Source organism: Zosterops lateralis, assembly GCF_965231275.1.
Source record: "Zosterops lateralis genome assembly, chromosome: 11".
NCBI classification, from domain to species: domain Eukaryota; kingdom Metazoa; phylum Chordata; class Aves; order Passeriformes; family Zosteropidae; genus Zosterops; species Zosterops lateralis.
The window spans coordinates 1911331-1937409 of NC_139771.1; the positions used below are offsets into that span (position 1 = coordinate 1911331).

At 44.3% G+C, this 26079-nt stretch overlaps 2 protein-coding genes across 3 annotated transcripts in view; one reads left to right on the forward strand and one right to left on the reverse strand.

The window, feature by feature from the left end:
• Positions 1–1146: 1146 nt before the first annotated feature.
• Positions 1147–6263, forward strand: EMC3 (ER membrane protein complex subunit 3). Its single transcript, XM_083869844.1, has 8 exons — positions 1147–1356; positions 1435–1492; positions 2224–2317; positions 2920–3024; positions 3731–3812; positions 3959–4038; positions 4626–4708; positions 6019–6263. Exons 1-8 carry the CDS (start codon positions 1202–1204, stop codon positions 6145–6147), a joined length of 786 nt encoding a protein of 261 aa, XP_083725970.1. The 5' UTR covers positions 1147–1201; the 3' UTR covers positions 6148–6263.
• A 3215-nt stretch (positions 6264–9478) lies between these two features.
• The window catches only part of USP4 (ubiquitin specific peptidase 4), a 32431-nt gene continuing 15830 nt past the window's right edge, over positions 9479–26079 (reverse strand). For both annotated transcript variants that reach the window (XM_083869466.1, XM_083869465.1), the window contains 11 exons: positions 24677–24760; positions 24217–24311; positions 14871–15062; positions 14266–14354; positions 13147–13362; positions 13001–13071; positions 12541–12656; positions 11903–12052; positions 11124–11227; positions 9996–10084; positions 9479–9818 (listed from right to left, as the gene is read on the reverse strand). In XM_083869466.1, the coding sequence (XP_083725592.1) occupies positions 9717–9818; positions 9996–10084; positions 11124–11227; positions 11903–12052; positions 12541–12656; positions 13001–13071; positions 13147–13362; positions 14266–14354; positions 14871–15062; positions 24217–24311; positions 24677–24760 (1308 nt within the window). In that variant the 3' untranslated portion in view covers positions 9479–9716. The remainder of the gene's footprint in view (positions 9819–9995; positions 10085–11123; positions 11228–11902; positions 12053–12540; positions 12657–13000; positions 13072–13146; positions 13363–14265; positions 14355–14870; positions 15063–24216; positions 24312–24676; positions 24761–26079) is intronic.

Consider the following 26079-nt stretch of genomic DNA (forward strand, 5'->3'; position numbering starts at 1 on the left):
GGACAAAGCAGAAAAGGGTTCACAGATGAGTGTTCATGATCCCAAGCACATTAGGTGACCCTGTTCATGTCCCTAACCATAAATCATAGTCAGTGAGTTCTGTCAGCACAAACCTCCATCTAACCCATCCTCTTTGGGGGGGCGGGGGGGTGGTAACCATTAAAAAGAAAAAAAAAAAAAAAAAAAAAAAAAAAGAAAAAAAAAAAAAGAAAAAAAAAAGAAAAAAAAAGAAAAAAAAAAAGGAAAAAAACCCAAACAAACAAACAAACAAAAACCAAACAACACTTGACTCACCTTTAAGACTTAAAGGTTATTAAAAAAAGATGTGTGCACATCTCAAACTAAATTTCAACTGCATGGCAGAGGCTAGTAAAATGAGCTGCTTAAAATATCAGCATGGAAGAGGAACAGGTAAAAACCAAAAGTGCAATGAGCCTTTCACAGCTGTTTCAGGTGTATAAATATCTGAAAGACGAGGCCAAGAAGATGATGCTGGGCTCTCTTCGGTGGTGCCCAGTTACAGGACAAAGAGCAATGGCCAAAATTAAAACACACGAAGTTCCACCTCGCCATGAGCAAAATCTTCTTTAGACTGTGGAGGGCAGAGCACTGGAACAGGTGCCCAGGGAGGTGGTGGATCTCCCTCTCTGCAGACGTTCCCAACCCACCTAGAAGCGTTCCTGTGTCACCTGCTCTGGGTGAGCCTGCCTTGGCCGGGGGGGCGGACTGGGTTATCCCCACGGCTCCCTTCTAACCCTAACAGCGCTGTCATTCTGCCCTGGGTGCGGAGTGCAGCCCGACAGCCCAGCCGGGCGCCGGGCGGGCACCTCTCCATGGCACCGACCGCCAAAGGCCGGGCAGTGCCTGAGGCGGCCGCTTCATCCCTCCCCAGCTCAGGCCGCCTCACCTCACCTGAGCCGAGCCGAGCCGAGCTCAGCACCGTCCTCTCCCGTCCCCTCGGGGCAGGACGGGTCACTCCGCTGTCCCCCCGGGCTGTCCCGTCGGATAGGACACGGGTCACTCCGCTGTCCCCTCACGCCGTTCCCGCCGCTCGCACTCGAGTTTCCCGCCAGCCGCGCGCGCTGACGCCATTCCGCCGCCGGCGGAAAGGGCGGGCCCGGAAGCGGAAGCGGAAGCTGAGCCGGGCGTGCGGCGGCGGCCCGGTGTCGGCCGGAGCCCGGCCCGAGGCGGCACCGCCGCGATGAGCGAGCCCGAGCTGCTGCTGGACTCCAACATCCGGCTATGGGTGGTGCTTCCCATCGTCTTCATCACCTTCTTCGTGGGTATGATCCGGCACTACGTGTCCATCCTGCTGCAGAGCGACAAGCGCCTCACGCAGGAGCAGGTGTCCGACAGGTCAGGGCCCGCCTCAGCCCCGCCCGCGCCCCCGGCCCGCCCCGCCCCGCCCCGCTAATCCGCCTGTCTCTCTTCCAGCCAAGTCCTGATCCGGAGCAGAGTCCTTCGGGAAAACGGGAAATACATTCCAAAGCAGGTGGGGAGCGGCGCGTTCGGGCTTGTACACGAGAGGGGCTGGGGAGGAGCACAGAGCGCGGGAGGAGCAGCGCCCACAGGAACCCGCGGGGCCGGGTCACCCCCGGGCCAGGGCAGCGTCCGGGAGTGCAGGTCCTTAGGAATCTGGGACACAGCACCGCTGTCTGTGTCTTTTCCCTGACATTTGTGTTAGGTGTCACTGCTCGATGTTTTCACTGCACGCTGACACGAGATGTGCCTCCAGGCTGTCGTGTTTAATACCTGCCGGCAAGCACACGGGGATGTAATGCAAGGTGGTCACGAGGTGGTCATACAATGTCAGCTGAAGTGTTTGCTAAACTAAAAATGCGTCGCTCACGTTGGCTTTGTTGGTAGGAAATGTGTATTTTGTGAAATCCAGAGGTCAGTTGGGCGAGTGAAAATGTTCCATGCGTCAGTATTGGTGCTCCACCAGCACAAAGAATTTGCACAGAACACTTAAAGCTCTTTAATTAACACGAATTTCTCATCAGAGAATTCTTATAATTTCTTTAAGAATGTTAAAAAGCCAGAGATCTGGTACTCTGGATGCAGAAAAACATGAGGAGCTTTAGAACATGTGGGCAGTGAGGCACCAATCCCAGGAGGGCGTTTTGTGTAAGAACTCACAAGATGTTTGAATGTCTGAGCAAGAATTAATGTGTCTGTCCTTTTATTTCTCATGGTGTTGGCCTTGTCTTTTTCTGCTTTCAGTCTTTCCTGTCCCGGAAATATTTTTTTAATAACCCCGAGGATGGATTTTTTAAGAAAACAAAAAGAAAGGTAGTGCCTCCTTCACCAATGACAGGTATGTTAAGGTTCTCTGGCTGCAGCCAGGTGGAAAAACTTGTCAGTGTCTGCTGAGGGTGGAAGGTGAATCAGCTTTGCAGGGAGCACAGGCAGTGTGAGGGAGGGGTGGGAGTGAGATCCCTCTCTTAGGTAACAAAAACATCAGATTGCTTCATGTTGCTTCACTTCAGCCTTGAGCTGCTTGCAGCATCTCAGGAGACATGACCTCCTCAGGGTGGCCAGAAGTGGGAGTCCCGCTCTCATCTCCTTTTGCCAGTGTTTTGCTCCAGTTCCTGCAGGGTCTAAAGTGATTTAATTTAACTAATGTATACAGCAGAATAGGAGTTTGTTGTCCTTCTTCTACCCAGGTCAGCTCACAGAGGGGAGAGGCAAGTTCAGAGATCTGGGGCAAGGGCTGGGGTCAGACAGAGCACAGAACACAACACCACCACAGTGGCTGCTCATCTCATTTTGCAAAGTGTCATCAGCAATGGAAAATTACAGATATTGGGATAGGACTGTTGTCTCATGCAGTTTCTTAATTAAATTATCTGACATGTAATGATTTGTTTCTCTTTATTGTGACATGCTGCTACTTCACATCCTGTCTGTGATGTGCAGATCCTACCATGCTGACAGATATGATGAAAGGGAATGTAACCAATGTTCTGCCTATGATCCTCATTGGTGGTTGGATCAACATGACATTTTCAGGATTTGTCACAAGTAAGTGTCTGGAATAACGTGGTTTTGGCTGTGTTTCTGAAGATGATCTTGAGGTCATCAGAGATTAGCTCCTCGACCTGAGCAGTCACTTAGAAGCAGCTTAAATTTGGCTAGAGGTACCAGCTCAAGGCACTGAGCACTCAGAACCACTCAAGGCACTTGAGACTCTGCTGCTCTTCACTCCATGAACTGCACAGATTTGCTTATTCCATTGCAAAGGGGGGAAAGGGTTTTCAGAGTATTGGCCATGGTCTCAAATAAAATAGCTCATGTACTCAGGAACAACTGTAGTGACAAAACGAGTATTTTATTAAAACTGCCTAAACTTCAAATTGATACAGTGGAATTTCCTCTGAACCTGTCCAGGGAGTTGGTTACTATGTGGAGTGTACATGTCAAAAATACTTAAATTCATAGTTCTGTGGTTGTTTTTCTGTACTATTTATGTGGTAACTGTTTCTTTCACAGTCACTGAAGTAATACCTGTGAGGGTTTGTTATCTGATTAAGTTTCAGAAAGTCTTTTCATGCTAAAATGAATACAGAACTGCAGCTTTTTCAAAAATCAGAGTTAACTTTTTATTGTGCACATTGAACTCAGACTACATTAGATGCAATAAAAGAACTACCTGCTCATTTTGCTGTGCTGTGCAGTTGTGCAGTGTCACTTTGTGAAACTGTGATTTTTCATTTTCTTTATCCTGCAGCAAAGGTCCCATTTCCTCTGACGCTGCGTTTTAAGCCAATGCTGCAGCAGGGAATTGAGCTGCTCACTTTGGATGCATCCTGGTAAGCCCCTGTCCTCAGCCAGCAAGGCCAAATTGCCACTTGGAAAATGTTGAATGTGTTAATAGCCCTTGGATGGTCTGTGTGCTGCTGGAATGAGGTCACAGGCCAGCTTTGATCTGACAACTGTACTTGTTCTGATTTGTCAGGGTGAGCTCTGCTTCCTGGTATTTCTTGAATGTGTTTGGACTCAGAAGCATTTATACTCTCATCCTGGGCCAAGATAATGGTAAGGCACTTGTCATTTCTGGGAATTGGCTGCCCTTTCCATGCAATGTTGTCTGATGGAGGCTTGGGAAAAGATTTCTAAGTTTCCAGCCAAAAAGCTCCTTAATTCCTCTCTTGTTTCTGGGAGCTTACTGCCCATGGACCAGGTTTGACATCACCTGCAGCAAGTACCCAAATCTCCTGCACCAGCCACTGGCTCATAAACTTCCATGGTTCTTAGCCCAGGCTTTCTTTCCCATCAAACCAGTGTGCAAAAGTTCTGTGCTCTTGTTTATTTCTAGCAAGTATTGGTTTTAAGGAAAACTGCAAAGATTTCTTAATGCTAGATGTGGGGCAGGACAGATGTGCATTGGGAACGTTGAAAACCACATTCCTCTGTTTTTCTGTGTATTTTATGTAAATCTGGCTAAGATTTGAGCCAGGAGCAGGTGGGAGCAAGATGTCTTGTGAGGACTCCTGGCGCAGCAGTATTGCATTCTGGCAGTTGCTGCAATGTTTTCATCTATAGATAAAAACCTTCCCAATGGCACAATGCTCCAGGGAATGCTGTTTAATAACAAAAATCAAGCTCTCCTCTCTCATTTGTAGCTGCAGATCAGTCCAGGGTGATGCAAGAACAAATGACAGGGGCAGCAATGGCCATGCCAGCAGATACTAACAAAGCATTTAAGGTACAGTATTCCCACCTCCATTCCTGTTTGTGTGAGCTTGCAGGGTCGTAGGCTGCACGTAACTCATCATCTCTCTGTGTCAAGTAAGGGAATTGCTCTGGATTCCTGTTCCTAAAATTAGAGCTGACAGCTTATGAAGGCTGTGGGAGTTGCTCTGGGTCTGGCAGAGCCTAGATAACCCTGAAGTAAACCTGATATCAGGCATTCCTGATACTGAAAGCTGAATTTATGTCCCATCCTCTGCTCTTACTGAGGAAGGTAAGAGGTGTAGTCCCAAAACAGAAGCTGGCTCTCCAAAACTTGTGTTAATAGTGCAGCTGAGCATGAGTCCAGCAGGCACCTGGTAGAACTTGGGTAAGAAAATCAAGTAAGCCAGTCAGTTCAATCCATCAGGATTTTACTGTCTTGAAGTTCTCCTAAAGCACTTTCCATAGGCATTTGCTTGTTAGACTGCCTCTGCCTTTCAAAGGCAGAGTTTATGCCCAGGTTTATGCACAAAGGACAGATCTGTTTTCTGATTTTGTGTACTGTAGAAGAGGTTTAGCCACGTTTAACCTGCTGCCTGAAAAGTTGGGATGGTTCTGCTCCTGCAGTTTTAGTAACCTTCCTGGTTAGAAAATCCCACAGCACCCAGGCAGAGGCTCAGCCAGGGAAGAGGATGGCTGCAGTTGTCAGCAGTGCTGGAGCAGTGGCTGTTCTGTCACAGTCAGCACTGAGGTGCAATTCCAGCCAGTACTGACTCCACTGCCACCCAGTGCTCTCCACAGCATTTCTGCCAACTCAGCCTTGCAGGGACCAAAACCCACTACATGCTCCAGGAGAAACAACAGGGAAAAAGCTCACGTTGCAGGACAAGTGTTCTGGCCAAGGAATACAAATCTTTTGCTGGGCATCATGTGACATTTTTTTTTGCAGGCTTTGTGTACAAGTCTGTGATCAGGTGCAAAATTTTTTGCCTTTTACCTGTTGTTATCAAGTAACTCCGAACTAAAGAATTAACTCACTGCAAAGCACTTAACCCACCAGAACAGAACTGGCTGTTACAGAAGCAATGGACTGTTCCAGAAGGTTAGAGGGCTGGCAGAAAGTAGATAATGTAGGTTTTCTAATTTCCATGATGCAATTTGTATTGACCAGCTAACATCTAATTAAGTATAAACCACTGATTCTAGAGAGTTGACAGGATTGCCAGATTTTAATAAAAATCAGTGCTTGTTGCAGCTTTTAAAGCAAGCACGGGTTTGTGTAGTTCTTGTCTAACCAATCCTGTGTTGCTTTTTCTTCTCTGCTTTTGTTCACTGCCAATGCAGACAGAATGGGAAGCCTTAGAATTGACAGATCATCAGTGGGCCTTAGAGGATGTAGAAGAAGAGCTCATGGCAAAAGACCTCCATTTTGAAGGCATGTTTAAGGAAGAACTTCAGACCTCCATCTTCTGAATTTTGAGAGTATGCTTTTGTCTCTTCTTGTAAAAGTTATTTGAAAAGAAGTTATCTAAAATTATATAATGTATTTTAGCAAGGCTGAGAATAAAAGAAAAACATCATGTTCAGAACTGCAGTGCCCTCACTATGATTTGAGCCCAAAGACTCACATAGACACTATTTCCCCATTAATTTAGTTCTTCCCAAGTCCATTTGTAAGCACCTGAGTGCCCACACAGCCTCTCCTGCCTGCGAGCAGGGTGTTGCCAGAGAGTACCAGGCTGTTATTTACTGGGCCAGATGGGGATAATAAATGCTTTAAGCTGCCCATCTTGCACTGTGGAGAACAGGGATCAACTGTTCCTGGCTTATCCCTCCATAGAAACTCCTCAGACCTTTTCCCCAGGGAGAACAGTCCCAACCTGGAGAAATGCTTTGTAAAAAGAAGCTCTTTCATACTCTGGTTGTTATTTCCACACCCCCCTCCCCTTCTTTATTCTGGGCACCTTTTTCTCAGGGTGAAACTGTAAATCCTTTTCAAAGCAGGAGCTGAGCCAGGACTGTGACACTGATTTTCTGTTTTCACCAGATCATCTTCCCAGTAAACAGGGAAGCTGCCCCTTTGCATTCCCTTCTCCCCATGATGGGTTTCATACCATGTTTTGGAGGTCAGCCCTCAACAGCAAAGTTCAGCAGCTGCTGTTTCACATTACAGGTCATTTTGCAGGAGCTCCAGCTGAAATCAAGCTCCTCTTGCTCTTACACTGTAATTCTGGCAGAAGACTTTAAACCTTCTCACAAGGGTTTCACAGCCCACCCTTGACCTGCAGGACTGTGACAATCCCACACACAAGCCCATTGCACCTCCTCAGCTTTTTCCAGCCTGCTCTCACAAGTGTGTTCAGGTTGCCTTGAGGAGGAAATTACTGCAGAGACTGCAGGACAGCTACCTTAATGGTACAGTCACAGGCAGCCCTGATACCCCTGGAGAAAATGGACAGAAGGAAGACCAGGACCTCTCAGGGATCTGCAGAGGAAGAGGAAGGATGAAACCATAGCTGAGCCTGCCAATGCCACAAAAAAGCAAGGACAGCTTTGCTAAAGCACCAGGTACCAGCAACTCAGCACTGTGGGGAGAAAAGGCAGTCCTGGAGCAAAGTGAACCCTCAGCTGTGCAGTGCTGTGCCCTCATCAGCTGATTTTCCCCCAGATTCCCACTGGGCCTGCAGGACTTGCCCTCCCCCAGCCCAAATTACTCCTGGAGCACCACGCATCCCCACAACCACATAATTCACATAATGAAAGCTGAAAATACAACAGAACCCAGTTTCAGTGCAAACCACTCTTTAATTTTCCTCTTTATACAACAGAGCCAGCCACTTACAAAGTGCTAGTCTAAAAAACAGTCTGGTATTACAGCACACACACACCAGCCAAAGCCCAGCAGCTCAGAGGCAGAGAAAGCAGAGCTGGGCCACTTGTTCTGCAGTACAACAGAGTCTGTTCAGCATCTGAGATTGAGCCCCACGGATACATTTCTCAGTGTCAGCACAGGTAGGGAGGAGAGGAGGAGGAGAACAAAGGCTATTTCAGATTGATTTCTCTTTTTAAAAGGTCTTTTACAGTCCTCCCTTTCCTCTATTCCCCATTTTGGAATGCCCACCACATGACTTACTTTCAGGGTAAACAAAAAAAAGCTGATTAGAGTAATTTCAGTGCAGTGCTACTGAAAAAATTGCTTTTTTGCATGCTCCCCTCAGTAATAAGGAAAAAAAATACAATATTAGGAGTTGCAAAAATAAAACAGCAGAAGCAACTAAGCAATTGTAATCTCAAAATTCAAATTTTAATGCTTTAAAAGCAAAATTCCACAAAGGAGAATCACATCAGTAGCATGCTGGCTAGAGACAATGCTCCCTCCTCCTCCCCCCCATCACTCTCCAGTGCCCTGGGCAAAGGGCTGCCTGGTGCTGCCCTCCCGGGGTGCAGGGACAGGCACACTGCCATTTCCTACCAGGCCTGTTGCCTGGAGCTGCAGAAAGGTGGGGCTGAGCTGGCAAGTCTGGAGTTAAAGGGATGAGCACTGCTGACCACCACAACAGAAGGTGATGGCCAGCACCAAAGCCACAGCAGCTGCAAGCACATATTCCAGGGGGAACAAAAAGCACACTGATAGCCCCCCATTCTCAGCCTTTCATTCTGTGAACACAGCTTGGATCCAAGAAGGAAAAACACTTCTGTTTGGTTGACTACCTTGAGCTAGATTTTTCCCTAAAAAATACAGGCTAAGGCTCTGGAATTTTTTGTCATTTTTCACATGGAAGACCAGCTCTCCACTGAAACTCACAGGAGTCTCTTTTCAAGAAAGCAGGACTTGAGTCCTAAAAAGCAACACACAGTAAAGGAGGACAGAGGAAAGAGCATTTGCCAGTTGTGACAAAAGGATGGAGCAGAACCACTGAACAGCAGAGGGAAACAGGGTCTGGGACGGGACTATTACACCTGCAGCCCCACAGAGGGTGAGCAGGTGAGGATATAAAAGGCAGCACTCAAGGGTGGAGCAGGGCTGAAAGAGCAGTCCAAAAAAACCAAAGTTGCAAGAGAAAAGGCTAAAAACCTCACAAGAGCCATTGCATTGGGCTGACACCTGTACAGGTGACAGCCCTGGGGACACAGTGCTGAGCTTGGCTGGACACAAATGAGCAAAAAAGGATAAAAATGCTGTCACTGCACAAACCATAGGAGAAATGCTGGCAGCAGAAAAGTGCTTACAGAGCAGCCTGAAAGTGAGGGGTGTAGGAGATGCAAAAGACAAGAAATCATCAGTGTTATGGATGGTATTTTCTCTGCAGAAGAATGGGAGCCAGAGCAGCTGTATCCTGCATCTCCATGGGGATCAGCCTGCACATATGCCCCACCACAGGCAGGTATGATTCACTTCTGCCAAAGATTTCTGCATCACTGGATTCAGTGTTCACATGAAAAATAGTGAGTCAAAACTGCCCAGGAGAGCCTCAAATGCATCAGTGAAAGGATGCAAGCAAGAGAAACATTTGTTGCTTTGCCAGGAGACTAGGTACAATGGCAGAGACTGCAACAGACCAGATGTACAAAGATTGAACTGAGCTCCAGAAAGGGTGCAGGAGAACCCTGACACAGGCAGGGTCCAACAGCTACATCAGAGAGTTGGCAGGAAGCCCCAGTGCCGATTCACAGAATCGTACCCACCATCCTCCTCCACGGGCCCCTGCAAGGCTCAGCTGTGTCAGCAGCTCAGGCTGTCCTCTCCCAACCCTCAGCCCAAGAACCACAGCCCCAGCCCCTGCCTCTAGCCACACAGCTCAGCCAGATTTTAAAAAGGACTTTATTGAAGCTCCAATATATATTAATTTTGGCCTCTAAATACCCAAGAGTCAGCACCTATTCCTGGCTCTTCAATGCTATTCTGCAACCCCCAGCACTCAGTCTTTCAGTGCTTGATTTTCTGCTTGACCCCGACAGAAGGAAGAAAAATTTTCAGGCGCTTCAGGCATTGCTTTAGAAGAGCAACCACTACCATGGTGGCTGAGTGCTGGAGGTGGTGCTTAGTTGGTGTCCATGCCATCACACTCTTCCTGGGGAGCAGAGGGGGCAGAATGCTCCTCGCTGTTGCGGCGCTGATAGAACAGCACGTACGCGGCTTTTGTCTACCAAACAAAAAGAAAACCCATCTGAAACCATCCATCCATCCATCCATCCATCCATCCATCCATCCATCCATGCATCCATGCATCCATCCATGCAGCTTGGTTGCAATGTCATGCCCAAAGCAGGGAACCACACTCTCAGCACAGACCTGGAACAGTCTCCAGCCAAATACTCACCACTATTTGGTCTTCTGAAGCCACCGAGACACTGCTGTCGTCAAAGTAGTACCACTTGTTGTTCACCTTGTTCTTCGCGTAGGCAGTGTCTGTCAGGGGAGAAACTGCAGCTCAGCATTCCAGGGAAGGCCAGCAGGGAGCACAAACCTGGGACACTGGGACTCCAAACACGTGTGCATGGGAGGCCAGGAGCCAGTTTTGGCATTGCCTATCCCAAGCCTACTTAACCAACATAAACATCTTCTACAAAAATGCCAGCTGGTCCAGCTAGTCTAGGACCAAGTTCCACATACCAGGCTCATCCCTGACAGCTGACATAAAGGGAGAAGAAACTTAGGGAAGAACCACAGTAGGCTTTGTCTGTTGCCCCTGAGTCAGAGCTTTCCCAAACACACAGTTTAAGACTCTGCATTTTCACTTGAAAGAAAAGTTTTCTGCTGCTAATGGATCTGATCTGGTTCTTGCAAGAATCCTCACTCAAGAATTAAGTTAGAAGTCCCTCAATGTCTCTTCCAGCCAAGACTTCTGTGACTGTGATCTCCAACCTCAGAACATGTGCCCCTTCAGCTACAAGTGTTCATCCTCTTCTCATGGTGAATTGCTTCTGGATGGTTTTACAAGTGTCACCTACAGCATGGATCTGCATGGACACCTGATACAGGTAACACCTACAGACACTTTTCATCTGTGCTGCAGCAAAACCAATGACAGAAAACACAGATTCATCATGTACCAAACTCGTGTATATAAGTGGATTTTCCTCCTGATGAAATGACATTTTCCTATGTCAGTCCTTATCAGTGCAAAGATGGAGACATTCTACTGTCAGCCAGTGTCACAATTTCAGGTTCAGCACTGAAAAATTTTGACACCACTCATAAATTGGGGAACACCACCACAAAAACTAACCAGAATCCCACAGGCATCAGTCAGACCTCAGGCCAAAGTGCTACCTATCTGCCCTCCACATCCTAACACGATCCCAACATGATGCTTGCCTGCACACGGAACACAGGTAAGTTTTGGACCTTAGGTGAGGGCTACTGCAGGTATCCCAGTGCAGAGCCCTCCTTTATCCCCTCTGCCCACACTTCCTTGCACACAAAGGACACAGCAGCAGTTACTCACAGTGGCCCACTCCCATGGCTCCATAGTGATTGGAAACTGCAATGAGGTCATACACATATGAGCCTGCTCTTGGGTCGCAGACAAACTCGGACATGTTCAAACCCCTGAAAAAAAACACAAAAAGTATCAGTGCACCAATAACTATCCATTTGTAGGAACTGAAGCATCGCACCACTGCTGCTCTGCTGCTCAGGGGCCAGATGTTGTTAGTGTGAAGACCAGACTTGTTACCCCTCCCACACGAGGCAGGTCCTGACAAAAACACCAAGCACTGCCAGAAGGTTTAGAGGGAGGTGTTGAATAAAACACAGTTTGTTGTGTCCCTGTGTAGGCAATGAAGAGTGAGATAGGAATAGTAAGGGATATGCTTCATCCCACAGCAGGATGCTAGCAAGCAGAAGTAGAGGGACAAGGCAGGCTTTCATCTTGTAATTGAGCAATACTCAGTACTGCCAGTGCAGCACTGCCTAAAAGATTTGCTAAAATTGCTATAGAAGTTCTCTTGGTTGAATCACATGGGGTTAACTGAATTTCAGAAGAAACAGTACCTGCTAGTAACTAATGCACTTTGAAGTGTATAATGATGAACTGTTTTAACAAAAACCACCTCCCAAGTAAACTAACTGTCTCGACTCATGCCTGCTGTCCAGCCACTCAAACCCAGAAAAGACCTGCTCCATTACAACCTCTACAACAAACCCATCCAATAGAAACATCAGATGCAAATCTTTCTTGACCAAGTTCTTCAAGCTCGTCCTATCTTGAGGGAAGAATCCTACCTGATGGGGAATTCCACAACAGTGTCAAGTTTATCCCTCCAGTATCTGCTGTATGAGAAGCGTTTTAAATGTACCACCAAAATCCTGGGCAAAGACCACAAATCAAACTTCTTTGTCGCCTGTTGATGTTTCTTACAGTTAGGGCAATACCTAAAGAAGGAGTAACAAGCAAGGAAATTAATGACTGCATCAAAAGAAAAGCTTCTGGCCCTCCAATAAAGATGCCTCACTAGCACAAGCATAGTCCCTGCCTTATAGAAGACACATTGCCTGTGGAATATGCAGGTGAACACACTGCCTCAGAGAATTCCACACTCCAACTTGCTTCCACTTTATAGTCCTATGGCAAGTATGTTAACTGCATTGTACAAAAATTAACTTTTAAAAACAGCCTGGTCATTGGAAGTTACATTCCCACTGACTCATTTTTTTCTTAAATATAGGCGGGAAACAAATACTTTTATTAACCCATGTCCACAGCCAATTGAGTCAAAGACTTAATACAGATCTATTAGATTTCTCAAAGATGAGGACAAAAACCAGACCTGGGAAATTACAAGAATCCCATGAAAAACCATGTGAACTCTAACAGTTATGGTATTTTATAGTAAATATGGCAGGCAGGCAGAGATTCTTACCACGGGTCATGTTCACCAAGTGTTTCCATAGTAGTGAAGAGCTCTATGCAGTCTCTGAGGGCTACTACAGCCTTCTTCTTCTGTGGCTGTAGGATGCTTCCATGTTTTTCAAATGCCTAGTGAAAGAGAGGGGTGTTTCATTCAATTCCATGTACTCTGAAATCCCTGACATCAAGAAATTATATGCTCACTTTCCCCACACTGCCTATTTCTACACCTCCCTCTCCACCCAGACAATCATCTCCAGCTTCCAGCCACTATTTCTTATGCTAAATAGTCCATAAGAGAAAATATATGTCCTCACTTGGGTTTAGAGCTTTTATCAAGACAGTAAAAACTGTCTTATTCTGTTAAAAAACCCAGCTTATTCTGTTACAAAAGATGACCCAGCAGAACACCATGCAAATAAATACCATGCAAATTTACACATAGATTACTTATGAAAAGAGCATACTACAACCTGTGCCTCCTGTTCATCATAAAGCAACCTCCGTGTCTCAGAATCCCAGTCAACAGCAACTGCAGAAAAAGCTACAAGAAAGAATAAGTATTTATTGCACAGGTGTAAAAAGCAGGAAGAATAAAAAACAGCAAGAAAATAATTACCATTCAGTTTTAAGATTTTTCCTTCAACAATGGAGTTTATCTCCGAGGTCCCAGAGGAATTCACAAGGCTGAAAGTGAAATGCTGTTTCTTGCAAGGCTGCACGTCTCTTGTTGACTCCACTTGCATACAACCCTCAGAGTGGCAGGGATCACCTTCTGTCAGCTTTTCCTTGCCTTCCTCTCCTCCATCCTGATGTTCCATCTCTTCTATGTCACCTGGAAAAACATTTCAAACAAGGACAATATTACAGGGCTTCAAAGTCTGGCCTGACACCTCCCATGGACAGCTGTTTGCATCAGCCTGTACAACACACACCAGTTACATGGAAAGCAGTGAAAAGGCACACAGAAAAAGAAACCTCTGCTTGCTGACCTGCTACATCTGGAGCTCTATTTTCTCCTTTAGCAGATGCCTGTTTAGGAGAGTGCTCAGTTTACAGGTTAACAATGACTCCTGAGAGCACACCCTAAGGAGCATCCCCAAGAGAGAATCAGTAAGGCTGCGGCTGGGTGTCTTCACAGACAGGAATATGTAAGTCACCAGGAAAGTTATTTTCATTCTTTGGGGAAAATTGGCAGTTTTTTTCCCCATTTAACTTATTGCAGCTGTTACCCTCAGGGCTACACTAGTGAATCTTTTTAAACAGGAAAGGGAAGCACTCATATGCCATCAGCATATGATGATAAAAGCTTCCTAGTGAGCATGTGGCCTAGGAATGAGATTGTTGATTCTATGTCCTCCAACAGACAAATTTCTCCACAATCTTTGTGACCTAACCGGCCAGTTATCATCACCAGAAGGCATATCAGGAAGCGTTGCCTCTGGAGGGAGGCACCTGGACACCTCAATTTAGCAAGGACTTCCCTAACACTGGTCAGGATGAATGCACATCCACACCTTGTTCTCCAGCTGCTGCACATATGATCTATCTCCCTAGGAGGGAAAGGGTCTACAAGATTCTCCCCATACCAAGCAGATGTCCAGCACAACAGTGTGGTTTAATCATGGTGGAGAAACAACCTGCTAGAGCTTAAGCCAAATACATACAGCACAACACAAATGCTGTTAGAAAGCTTAGAGTGCTGAAAAGCTTCCAGCAGACTTTGAAAGGGCTTTACCTTCAACCAGACCATTAGAGCCATTGCAGGTTCCTCTGTCTGGGCAGGGTGGGGAGTATTCTTCTGCCAGAGGGAGTTTCACACAGCGGCTGAAGAGAAGGGATACATTTATTACAGGACCATACTGTAGCTGTGCACCAGAACAGCAGCAATCTCCTCTATCATAAGCTCTTCCTGCCCAATCTCCTCCAGCAAACCAGACCCCATCCTGTACAGCACCATTTACATTTATGTGACAGCATCAAGAGCCCTCAGAATAAGTCAAACAACAATTCCCTAAATCTCTGTTCTCACTGCTTGTTCCATATATATTGAAAAGGCAAATGTATGTTATGGTGGCCCCATCTGTGAGCCCTGAAAACATGCCCTGAGTTCTGCTCCTGACTCCTTTTGCAAGGCTGAGCCAGCAATATCTGTTACAAAGTCCAAAAAAACAGGACCTTGAAATGTCCCTGGGGCCTCCAGACACTAAAGCAATGCAAATCCTGGGTTTATACAACCCACACAAATCAAGGAAAATTCTCCCTGTTAACAAGGATTCAGTAATCCTATTACAATGTAATTGAATGAGTGGCATAGGATTCAAAGGTACAGCCATGGCTTACCTGATTTGCTCCAAAACCACACTGTACAGGTGATCCACAGTGAGCTTGTGTTTGGGCACAGATATTAACAGTGGCTGCCCAAAGAGCACAGTCCCTGAAGTATTGCTGGATTGCCTCACTGTCTTTTCCCGAAAGTAAATGGAGAGAGTAACGTACTCTGAGCCATCCTCACTCGGCTTGCAAACTTCATACCTGTTTGAAAGATAGGTATTTCCATGGGTTATTTCCACTGCCAAGAAACACAGCAGGTAGGACCAATATGAACTCAGTTCAGCAAGTCTCTCCAACAGTACAAGGGTTGTGCTGCCCTCATGCTAGAGAGCAGTTCCCTGAACACTCCCTATAGCTCACAGTGGCACAGGACACACACCTGCAAACGACTCAGCTGCCACCTTCACTCTGTCCTTATTCCTAATTCAAACCCCTATTACCAATCACCTCCCAAGATGCTACCCTGACAACTCCACAGTACTTCAACCAGTAAAAAATACTAAATGTACTTTGAAATCCCTCTGACAGTGTTTGTTTCCCCTGGAGAAAGAAATCTTCTTGATACCTTGGGTCTTCCATTCTCCCAGCCTCTCAATCAGTTTTATGGCCTGAGCTCACATCACTGAGCAGCTAATGTTTCATAAAACCAAGAGTCTGGAAACATCTGCTTCACAGAAAAATCCAAGGACAGTAAACAAACAAGAAAAATTCTGGAAGACAACAAACAGCCTGGGAGAACAGTGAGGAGACTGATGCAGTTTGTGCCCTGGGTAAAACAGCAAATGAGGTATTTGCAGCTGTCAGAGGAGAGGCAAAAGTAACCACGTGGTCCAATGCTATCACACTGTTTGCTTCAGGCCTGTTCATTACAAAAGATTAATTTTCAAGAATGCCAAGTCACACTGCTCTTTAATTTGGTGAGTCACCTGTCCCAGATTTATCTTAAAACTGAAAGAGAAAGATTTCATGAAAGATGTCACTACACATAATGACCAAGACCACAATCATACATCTGAATGCCTCAAACTACAAACAACCCTCTTACATTAGACAAGCTACTTCTCTCAAGAGCTGAGAATTTTTTTATTCTTGTGTTCAGAGCAGGGAGGAGAATAAATTTCAGAGATGTAATTCTGCTTCATCCTACTTAAAACAAAAAGGGATCCCAGCTTGGGACTTGGACTGGGTCAGTAGAGTACATGAAGGAAAACATCTTTCCAGGGAGTCCCAGCCCACCAGAACACAAGAACTCAGAGTCAGCCTAAGAGAGTCCAATGTCAGCAGCCGTTGAGGTTTTCTAGGCTGTCAGTGCTATTCAGCTGGATACCAGCACTGCATACAGTCCACACCTCCTAGAATTTCCTGAGAAACAGCACCACAAATTGGTGAATTATTTCACTTAGTACTGTTTAAACCACAAAAGGCCATACTCAGTACCAGAATATAATCTGTGATTAACACCAGGTCCTATGAGACCCTTAGGCTGGATTCCTGTAACACAGCTCAGTGCATGACACTCTTGTGACTCCTCTCACACCACCTACACAGTGCTCTGCAAGCAGCAATTAATGAAGCCCCATTTACACTCCACCCTCATGCACCTGAAAGAAGCCTAGCCCATGAGAAGGAACAGATGGGACAGAAATAAAAGACTATTCCCACAGGTAAGGGCCATCCATCACAAACAGCCAGCATGCAGCAACACCCCATCACACTCTGAAGAGAGCATCTCACATACTTCTCACCACAGCAAAACAGATCTGGTTACTCAAGTGCCCCTCCACCCACTCCACCTCAGAACACCTTTTACATACTAGCACTAAAAGCAGACACATTAGATCAAGATCTGTCATTTTTATTATCTCCTGAGCAATAGCTATCCCTTGAAAAAAAGCATCAAAACCAAAGTACTTTATATACAGTGTAAGGAAGGCTGAAGAGTTGATATTCAGAATTGCTGGACAATAACCCATAATTCTGTATGTTACAATTTAATTGAAATAATGATGGTGATGCTACTCCAGATGACACAACATGGTTTTAGAAGTCAGAAACATCAGCTCAGCTGCTACCACACTGCTAGATACTGGCTAATTGCCTTTATAATTCATGACAACTCAGAGAACTGTATGAAAACTGCTAAGCAATAGGGTAAGACTTGACCAGCCTTTATCAGCATTATAGAGGTTCAGGTCTGTGGTTTCAATTCAGAAAGGAGGCAGTAAGCAATGAGGTAATTTTTGTTCCATTGCACAATGAATGTAAACAAGTGCACAGAAGAATGGAAAGCTATGAAGGACCAGAGCTACATGAAAGGAAACTGAAAGCAAAAAATACTCAGAGCTAAACACCAGGCTAATATACAGGTTGTATGTTACTGGAACAGTCTCTCACAGGTGCTAGATATGTGATATTAACTCTAGCTGCAAAACACTATGTGGCTCACAACTCAATCTACAGCAACAACCAAGAAGTGTATTTTGAAAGAGAATGGAGAAGGGCAGGAAAAAATGCCACTGCAAAAGCAGTCAAATAGATCTGCCTGAAGGGGGTTACTACTGCACACGAACCCAGAGATGCTGCTGAGAAACCACAACAGGGTCAAAAGTAAACAGTAAGAATAAACACAGGATTGGAAAAAAACCTGGGAGAAACTGCTACACATATTCAATCTCTTCTCGAAAGTGGAGATACTCCTAATCTGTTTACTTTCATTCATAACACACATAAGCAAGTAAACTAAGAGATTGGAGACTGAAAATGCAACTTTCTTAGACAATGGACAGTTTGCCCTGTAGAACCTGGTCAAAGGATTTTGTGAGTCTTGCAGTGGAACGAGATTAAAAATGATGAGGGAATTCACACGGGAGGTCCATACAAGGCTTAAATAAGTACAAGTTCATTTTGGAGAGGACGCAAACCTTCTTTCCAACAAGAAAACCCCAATTTTAGCAAGTGAACAAACTTCACAAATCAGTGTGCTACAAGATCCCATATATCTCAAGTGTTTAGTATAGAACTACTGCACCTGCCGGTTGCTGACCTCATTAACTCAGTTCAATAATTGCTGTAGCCTCAGTCACATTAACACACCTGACATCTTTGCAGCCAGCGATGTTCATTCAAGACCATGAACTCATCTAAATGAAATACACAGCATGTTGTTGTAAGAGAAGGTGGAAAACACGGCACCTATGGCAAACTGAGTATCTCCTACTCAAATATGCACACTTTTATAGGTTAAAGGTGACCTGCAAATCAATTTGTGGAGCTTTTATCAACATAAACAAGATCTGTTATGTAACATGCCCCATTAGCCAGGCTAAGAGAACAGGGGTATCTAGTTTATCTATCAGAACATTTTTCTTCTTAGTTCCTAAGAACTAAGAAGAAATACTTAGAGCAATACCCTTGAAATGGGCTGTGGAGTTTGTGTTTATGTGGTCCTTACCTGAGCCCTTGTAGGCCGGCTCCAAGCTCCAGCAGGATCCCTGGTGATGGCACATCACCAGCATGGTGCATATGTGGGGGTTACATTGGAGCGGGAGCCGGAGGTCCTAGTGGGGCTGGGCTTCCCAGAACCTGAGGAAAAGAAATAGCAAGTGTTTGGGTTGTGTGCTGAATGCTGTGCTCTGTTTAGCCTGGGCAATGAGAGCATTCAGCACAAACACTGAACTGCTAGCATCAAATTGATTTGCAGACCACCTTTACAGGAGTGATTTCTGATCATTTGCCACAGACCTCCCTGTCCTTCCACAGAACAACATGCTTGGAGAGAACCATTTCCAACACGGTGAGAATTGGGATACTCCTGTCGACCCTGATTTTCTTGCTTTCAAGTGTTTGAATCTTTGCAGCCTGATTCTCACATTGCTTTGTGTAAACTATATGTATTTTTCGAATTTATCTGTGTGTTTTGCATAGTTCTTCTCTGAGAGGAGAGGATGGTCACAGTGACCGATAAGAGTCAGGAGGTTGTAACCTCCTTGGGCCAATCCTGGCCTTCTGTAAAAAATGTATATAAGTTAATTAGAGGCAGAGAAATAAAAAAACTTTCCATGTTTGACCCTGCTGCTGCCTGCTTGTCCTCTGTGAGGGTCCACACCCACGTTGCAACCTGTTACCCCACTAAGTGAGGGGTGACATACTCCCACCACTGTCTGGCTGCACTGCCCCTGCATGTTGGGTCAGTTATCTTGTTTCAAAGCTTCTACCAACCCCCTCCACTTCTGCATCTCAGCTCTTCTCTGATAAATATTACACAACTTGCTCCAGGGCTACCTGACAGTTCTAAACCTGTCAAGATGAGAAAGAGATGAGCACAAAGCCTTGTGAAAGAACAGGCTTGGAGAATTTCCCAACTCTCTTTCCATTTCAGTAGACTTGGAGAAGAAAATGTATAGTTTTGTCCTCTTGTGTTAAAGGTGCCAGCCTCATTTTGGGATGCATTTCAAAGTTACTTAAAGTCACCTAAACATCAAGAAGGCCAGTGGTATTTGCATTTCTTCTTTTTGAGGTTTTACTATCAGAGAGCTCAGCAGGTAAGATAATACACCAGAAGAACTCATGAACCAGAAATTGAGCAGCTCAGAGGAAAAACATATCTTAGACATCCAGGGCACATCTTCATTTTCCACACTGTGATCCATTAAATTCCAAATGGAGTCCAATTCTTGCCCATCCTCCTCACTCCCCCAGATTCAGTATTCCTCACCACTTCAGTGGGACATTAAAATCCACAATACACATCTCAAGATGTCCAACATCCCCTGCAAAACCCAGAAGGCTAAATGTGTCTTCCCTCATAACCCTATGGTGAAAACCAGAAAACACCCCAGTTTTTTTTCCCACCCCTGAAATAACCCATAAAAGGTGGTAGCTCAATATTCCATATATCCCACATACTGCACATTTCCCAAATTTCACCAACAACACAGTCTGGACTACTATATCTATGTCTGCAGACCATGTCTTCTGTCAAGCAAATGCTCAGAAAAGCCAAGGCTCATTTCAGCTGCTCTGCTCCTGCTGCACTGTGTTATGAGAGTTCCTGCTCACTGACATTTCCAACCCAAGCATTTCAGGAAAATCCATTATCAGCTCAGTAACAAACCAAGAGAGGCCCAAATCAAAAGGTGAAACTTAAATATTGGTCTCAAAAGCAAGACACCAGTACAAAAGTAGTGACTTTAATTTTTTTAAGTCACAGCCCTGCTGGAGCACAGATCTCCTGCAGTGTTAAGAGTTTTTGAATTTTGAATTGAGATGTGTGTTGCCAGCTGGCCAGTGCACAATACCATAAAATCAGAGGTCTGGCAAATCACAGGGGCATTGTTGTCACAGGCAGGTTTGGCTACAGCTCTCAGCAAAGCAAGCCTGCAGAAACACTGTAAGAGACTGACACTCACACTTAAATTTTTCAATCCTGAGACAACTTAATTATGATGCTAAGAAATGTACAGAAGGCAAGAAGTGCCAGTTTAAGTTACAAGCAGATCCTACAGCTTCAGAAACACTGAAACAACTGATTTCTGTTACAGGAGGCAGCCACAAAGGTGATCACAGGTGGAAGATCTGCTGGACTCTGAGCAATGTCCTGTTTAGAGGGGGACAATGAGAGCAAGGAACAAAGGAACAGTTGGATGGCTCTGCTCATGAACTCAGAGCCCCGGGGCTTTGTACTGCCCTATCACTACCCACTCATGCTTCAGATTCTCAGAGTCCAGCAAACAACCACAGATGAACACTAAAACAACTTTGGTTGGCTTCTGCCAGTGGAAGAGAGGGGTGCTTTACAGGTGAGCAAACTGCTACACCTTTAAAGAGATCATTTAAACAGAAGGGTGTGGTCTTCAGTTTATCACAGCTTCTCTCTGAATTCACTCAGTGTGGCTATAAGGAAGAACAAAATAAAAGGCCTGTGATCCTATCCCAATTCAAAGACTAGGCAATAAAATCCTTCAGGAAAAGACCTCAAAAATCAATAGGACCCACTGAGCCATCCATAATTTCAAAATGTAAGTCTGGGGAATGGACACAGGTTTTGGGGAAATTTACATGAGAAATATCTGTTTCTGAATACACTCTACTGATTTAACTGTTTTGGATAGTTTTCCCCATTGTTTTCTAAACAGTGAAAGAAACTTGGGATCTAACTGCAACTACTTAAAACAAAGAGGGAGATATACACATTTCAGTTTTCCCAGAGGAAGTCTTGCTACTGGACATTACTGGGAAATAAGAGCACACGATGAATATATAAAAGAGACAGGATCCATAAAACATGAATTAGGAAAGAGTTCAAGCACATGAGACAGAGAATATCATGAAGAGAGTATAATTTAAATACAAGAGATAGTTTGATTCTAAAAAACATCTTTTACTTTAATTAAAAAAAAAAAAAAAAAAAAAAAAATTAATGGTACTCAGTCATATGCCAGGTTGCATTGTATGTCAACTTGAAGCACATCTACATTAACATTTAGTACCTAAGAACATACCCTGCAAAAGGTACCAGAACTACCAGATAATCCCTTTCCGGTTTGTTTTTCCCACCTGATAGCTGACATAGCTCTTACTTGGCTTTGCTGCACTGAGCCCAACCCTGAATGATACAGCTTCCCTATTTGATCTATAAATAAGTAATGCTATTACAAACCCCATCTGTTCTGTAACTTCTGTTTTTGTAGACTCGAAGCTGGTATGTTTTAGTCTTACCACATGAGGCCATTAAGTGAGTCAAATGAATCTTAAGAAAAATTTAAGTTTTCAAAACATGGTAGACAAGCAGCTTCCAGAAGGATTCTTCCTTTCTGAAAAAGCACTTGCTATCTTGTCTGCCCAACACTCTAGAAAGTGTTCTTAAGTGTCTTTTGTGACAATATCCAGTATAAATGTAGCACAAACAAATGTTCTATGAGTTAGTGTGGTTTATTGAGTCTTTTTTAGGTTATTTAATTCAACTGTGATTTTGGGGTGAAAATACTGTGACTGTAAAACCCTACACTGCTGTACTTCATAATAAAGGACATCTGTTCCCTTTCATTAAGTGATACAAAGACAGTTTTCTTTCAGGAACAGGAGAGAGATGCATCACTCCATGTAACCAGTGTCACACCCCACAGCTCCATCACAGTACAGGAGACCTTTTCCAAGCTGAACATTTCATGGACTATGCAGGCACACAGAGCATCATTCAATTCATAAGCAGCAAGTCTTTTCCTGTCACTCCTCTAAAGAATTTGCCCTTATTTAAGAAGAAAAAAATACTTTTTAGTGAGAAACTCCTCTTCATTGACTTTGGGGAAATAAAATGTTTCTCAACATTTCAAGCGGAAATAAGCTTGTTTTTTAATTCCTCTTTTTAATAAACATTGAGATATTTGCCTGTAATCTAAGAAGTTAATTGCTGAGATATCAGAAACTCCCGAAGTTATTGGCAGCAGCAGTCTGAACAAACAACAATCACATACCACATTCCCCAGCCACACATTACATGGCACCTGCAGGAGGGCAGAAACCTGAACCTGCCAAGTCATTGTCCACAACTTCTGGCAGAAACACAACAGCTTGAGCAGCACTTGACAAGTTCCTCTTTAACTGTAAACCATCCTTTCTGGAGGAAGTAGAAGGCAGAGATGTACATCTATGACTACAAGTACATTTCCTAATGGAAAATAGGTTTTGAAGCTAGCAGGACAGACAGAAACAAAGTGGAATTCAAGAACCTTCACACTAGTCTAACCATTTATTGAATGATCTTAGAACACCTAATAGCTCACTTTTCATAACCAGACAAGGCAGGTAGATTGTCCACACTAAAAGTAATTATGCATTTGCCTTTTAAAAACTTTCCTTTTCATGAACAAGTGTTTCTCTGCTCATTTTTTGAGTCAAGACATTCTTTCAATAAAAGAATGCTGGTTTTTAGCTGTAGTTAGAATATTACTTTGCACATCTTTTTCCTGGCAGCATTACTCATTAAAAGGACTTCCTATGAACAGCTTTTTCCTAATTCTTGCCCTGGTGCCTGGCTGCTTGCTCTTGCCCCTCAGTACTGAAAAGATCTTGAAGGGTGTACATGGAAAAACAGGATTTGCAAAACTTCCTCCTGCTACCTCTCCCCTTTCTTGGAAGGCTATTTTTAACCCAGGTCAGTTCACTCACTGTGACTCACAGCAGCACCTCATTTACAGTTGCCCCGCACATAAAAGGAAATGGCAATTGCAAAGGGAAATACACTCCGAGCTGCAGTTCAGCCAATGCTTGCCCCACACCCCAGAGCAGACCTGATTCAGACAGAGTTGTTTTCTGTGGAGGGACTTACAATATGTTATGCCTGTAGGAAAACAGGGCTTTTTTGCAATTACCACTGTAATATCATGCTTTTTGTTTTTTAAATGTTATACTTGCTGCAGAGACAGACAAACTTACAAACTAACACTCTACAAATAGATTTCAGAGGCCAAACATCCTTCCCAGGGATCCTAACTGGTCGCACAATTGAAGACAACAACTTTTACAAAATTCCTTCATTACATCTCAGCAATAAGGTCACAACAGACAGCATGACAAAAGAGCACCAGTATGTCACAGCATCCCACCCTGTGTAAGGTTCACATGGCACCAGAGGATATCAGTGCAGGTCTCTATACAGACCCAACAATTTTATGGCAGCAACATTCTTGCACTGGAATGTTCTCACATTTCAGCTGCAATAGAGGAACAGAACTTTTGCTCTCCTCACCTCACCAAGTTTCAGAGGTAACTGGAAATACCTCACCCACCACACACATGTAGAACATCAAGCACAACCAAATCCTCAGCTTTGCCTTCAAAACCCTAGTTTAGATACAAACAGTATCTAAACCATCAGTCAAGAGTCTATAAAGAACCACCAGTCACAGTGCTGTAACAACTATGACGGATTTTGGAAAGTCAAGAGTACAACAGCTTAGACTTCATACTATCCTAGTAACAGTTTTGGCTGATTTGGAAAATATAACAATAAGCTTGAGCAAAACTAAAAATGTCAGTGAGAGTATAACTGTAATCCTGACACAATTATGTCTTAAAGAGGCTTGTAGGAAGTCCTAAACTGCATAACACAGACCAGACTAAAAGTTCATTGTTGTCCAAGGGCCACGACATCCTGTCTTAGAAAAATACCAGCTGAACAATGCACATGTTGACCTGCTGGTAGCAGTGGTGCTGCATTGCTGCTGAGTCATGCAAAAGGTCTACAAGAAGGCTTAGGTTTTTTGAGGGGACAAGGAATGGGGTTTTAGAACCTGAAACCAAAGTGAATGTTTTGCAGTATTCTCCATCACATGTGACATTCTCCCAGTTTACTCACACAAAGATGTCGTCTTTTGGAATGATATGATTTAAACCTTCATCCATTTGGAAGATTTTGTGGAATCGGTGATTATACACATCTGTCACCACCATCTAGGACAGCAAGTGAGATTTGCTAAGTGATTATAGTAAAAGCTTACATAAATTTAGGCAAGCTACCTTTAAATTCAAGCAACAGTTTATTCCAGTTCTCTATCACAATTCTCAGCACACCAACATCAACTGTACTTTACTTTTCTGTCCCTTCTCTTAAACCTTTCTACTGCAATGGAACTACCAGTATAAACACAGACTGTTTCATTAATGTTTCTAATCTTACAAAGAACAGTATTTTAACTTGTTACAGTTTTATCACTAACCCATTAAGTTCAGCTTATCACCCATATAAAAGCTAGGCCACCAAAATGCTTCAAGGAGAACAAACATTTATCAAAATTACTGTCTGCATTAATCCTTACATTTTCTGCAGGAACACCAGAGAGTCTGGAAAGTGATTCACACAGATCCGAGATGGCCCCCATCATTGGCACCACAACCCGGTACTAGAAACAAAGATAATGTCATGCTTACACCTGGGAAAATAAAGCCATGCAAGGCAGAGCTCTAGAAAATGGAAATAAAATCTTAAACCTCTTAAATCTTTAATCTACAGGAGTTCTGCTGAAGTTAAGGTGATAACCACAAGGTCTTCTGGATCTCAGCTTTACCTTACAAAGCAGGGATTTGGAGCGAATGAAAGCTGTGAACAGCTGGCCTTCTGCTGGGATCAGGCTCAGCAGTAGTAAAACTCAGGAAAAAAAATAATCACCAGACACAGCAGCATGCTCAGAACATAAAATTGCTGTTTCTTTCTGTGATAAAAAACATCTTAGAGCCACTCTCTTCAATGCTGCTAAAGGTCAAGGCAAAAATCTTGACAGAGATGGAAATACTGCCAATCAGTTCCTCCAAAACTGCATCAGGACATCCAGTCACTCTGCCGGGGTGCCCTAGCTTGTGCTTCTGTGACTGTGTGGAAAGCACAAGGCCACTTTAGGGATGTGTGTGTCCATTTGAAAATAAAATGGGGGGGGGGGGGGGAGCAAATTTAAAACAACTCTATTGAGGATGCTGAAAGAGCAAATATGTCTTTTTTTTTTTTTTTCTCAAGAGGAATTGGTTTTTAATTCTGTTTGAAATTCAGAGGCCTTATCCATTTAGAATCACAGAACCACAGAATATGCAGAGTTGGAAGGGACCCACAAGGATCATCAAGCTCAACTCCTGGCCCTGCACAGGACACCCCAAGAATCCCACCATGTGCCTGAGAGCCTTGTCCAAAGATTCCTTGAACTCTGACTTGGTGCTGTGACCTCTCCCCTGGGGAGTGTGTTCCAGTGCTCAAACAGCCTCTGGATGAAAACCTTTTCCTGATATCCAGCCTAAACCCCCCCTGACTCAGCTTCAGGCCCTTCCCTTGGGTCCTGTCACTAGTCACAACAGTGAACAGATCAGTACCTGCCCCTTCACTTCCCTTCCCTTTGTGAGGATGTTGAAGACCACAATGAGGTCTCTCTCCTCAGTCTCCTTTTCCCAGGCTGAACAAACTCAAGGGTATCACAAGTCTTCCCCTCCAGACCCTTCACCATCCTCATGGCTCTCTTTCAACAGTCTCTAATAGATTCATGTCTTTTTTGTATTGTGATGACCTGAACTGCCCCAGCATTTGAGCCGAGGCTGCTCCAGTGCAGAGCAGAGCAGAGCAGGACAGTCCCCTCCTTTGACAGGCTGGTGCAGCTGTGCACACCAGGGCACAATACAAGTTACATATTTATATTTTCTAAGTTAAAACAGTGGTAAAAGAGGTATAAGAGTGGTAAAA

Coding starts and splice junctions, on each gene's coding strand:
- EMC3 (XM_083869844.1), top strand. CDS start 1,202: ATGAGCGAGCCCGAGCTGCTGCTGGACTCCAACATCCGGCTATGGGTG. Junction 4,039..4,625: donor CATCCTGGGCCAAGATAATG/GTAAGGCACTTG, acceptor TCTCATTTGTAG/CTGCAGATCAGTCCAGGGTG. Junction 4,709..6,018: donor ATACTAACAAAGCATTTAAG/GTACAGTATTCC, acceptor CTGCCAATGCAG/ACAGAATGGGAAGCCTTAGA.